Source organism: Equus caballus, chromosome 27 (assembly GCF_041296265.1).
Source record: "Equus caballus isolate H_3958 breed thoroughbred chromosome 27, TB-T2T, whole genome shotgun sequence".
Lineage (NCBI taxonomy): Eukaryota > Metazoa > Chordata > Mammalia > Perissodactyla > Equidae > Equus > Equus caballus.
This window is the reverse complement of record NC_091710.1, coordinates 51,310,673-51,312,019: the sequence shown is the minus strand read 5'-3', so window position 1 is coordinate 51,312,019 and position 1,347 is coordinate 51,310,673. Positions and strand designations below refer to the sequence as shown.

Here is a 1,347-nt window from a genome sequence, read left to right as displayed (position 1 = left end):
TATGAATTGTGCAGATTAAAATTGCTGTAATTAATAGTCAGTTTTAATTTTTTCTACTTTTATTGTTGCTGTATAATGCTCAAGTTGTGCAGCACTAGGGTGCAAAGGTCAGTTAACTTAACGAGACCATTCTAGACAAATATCTCTATACAAATGAACCACGCCAAAAGCCATATTTAAAGTCAAAAAAAAAAAAAAAGAGAGAGAAGAAAAACGCCAAACACACTGAGTTCAATGCTTAAAGTTTATTTTGGAGAAAGAAATAAGAAAAAGGTACAAAGTACAAAGAGAAAACCCTTTTCGGGTCTTCAAATGTAGCTTTGGGTTTTAATCCACAAAGCTCAGGGATGACAGCAAAGCCTGCAGGGGTCACCAGAGAAGGTACCGGTGCAGGTCCCAGACTGGTGCTCACAAACAGAAGCAGGGTAGGACTCGGCAGACACACAACTTTGGTTTCTTATGGCCTGTGGAAGGAAGAGGAGGGCCAGGCACATGGCAAGGAAGGAAAGAAAAGTTTTGGAGACAACCTCATGGAGATATGGTAAGGGGCAACATGTCCACTTACAGTAGGCAATACTAGTCATGTATGGGTGGAAGGAATTCACCTGTTTGTCATAAATCGTAAGAAATCTTACTGACTATATATTGGTCATGCAGGAAGGTAATTTTTCTCTGTTCTTACTCTGTCATGAACGTGTTATTTCCTCCTCCCCTGGCAATCCACCTCTCTAATTCAAAGTTACCTATTCCTCACCCCACTTCATCCACACACCCAATTTGAGCCTGGCCTCTGTGTTCCGACAAGTCCTTCTAATGGGCCTGCAGATCCCCACAGCATGCTGGCTGGACTCTCACCTGAAACCTGTCGAGTGGCGCGTTCATCCCCCTCAAAGGAGATGATCGTGTCCGGAACCTTGGCCCCAGGCTCGTCCCGGGCTGGAACCTGGTCATCTTTCTCTCCCAGGGGCTTAGCCTGGGCCTGGAAGACCAAGAGGAGAAGAGCTGCGAGGAGGGCGAGGGTCCTCATGGCCGTCAGTCACCTGACTGAGGCCAGGGTCTGATGGGAGAGCAGGAGCCTGAGTGATTGCAGAGCCCAGAGTTCCCTGTATTTAAAGGAGAAGGATTGGAGGAAAGAAGGTGTTGCCCTGAATGTGTGACCAGGTGAGGGTGAGGTGGCCTAAGATCCTCCTGTCACCCTCAGAGTCACTTTGATGTTCTTCTGATCTAGCTGCCCCTCCCTCAGCATGCATCTATTTTCATGGTGTCCATGTTTGTTTTTCATATGTCATGATGGATGCCTGATAGGAACATGATAACCTTCTGTGTTTCTCATCTGCCTGAATATTT

At 46.1% G+C, this 1,347-nt stretch overlaps 1 protein-coding gene across 1 annotated transcript; it reads right to left on the bottom strand.

The window, feature by feature from the left end:
• Positions 1 to 230: 230 nt before the first annotated feature.
• On the bottom strand, positions 231 to 1,027 carry DEFA36L (Paneth cell-specific alpha-defensin 36L). The gene is made up of 2 exons (NM_001166094.1): positions 856 to 1,027; positions 231 to 464 (listed from the first exon to the last, which is right to left on the bottom strand). Exons 1-2 carry the CDS (start codon positions 1,025 to 1,027, stop codon positions 409 to 411), a joined length of 228 nt encoding a protein of 75 aa, NP_001159566.1. The 3' UTR covers positions 231 to 408.
• Between the last annotated feature and the right edge of the window lie 320 nt (positions 1,028 to 1,347).

Excerpts from the sequence above, each read along its gene's own strand:
- DEFA36L (NM_001166094.1), bottom strand. The coding sequence starts at position 1,027 with ATGAGGACCCTCGCCCTCCTCGCAGCTCTTCTCCTCTTGGTCTTCCAG. Across the intron at positions 465-855 it reads CGCCACTCGACAGGTTTCAG|GCCATAAGAAACCAAAGTTG; the intron begins GTGAGAGTCCAG and ends TTCCTTCCACAG.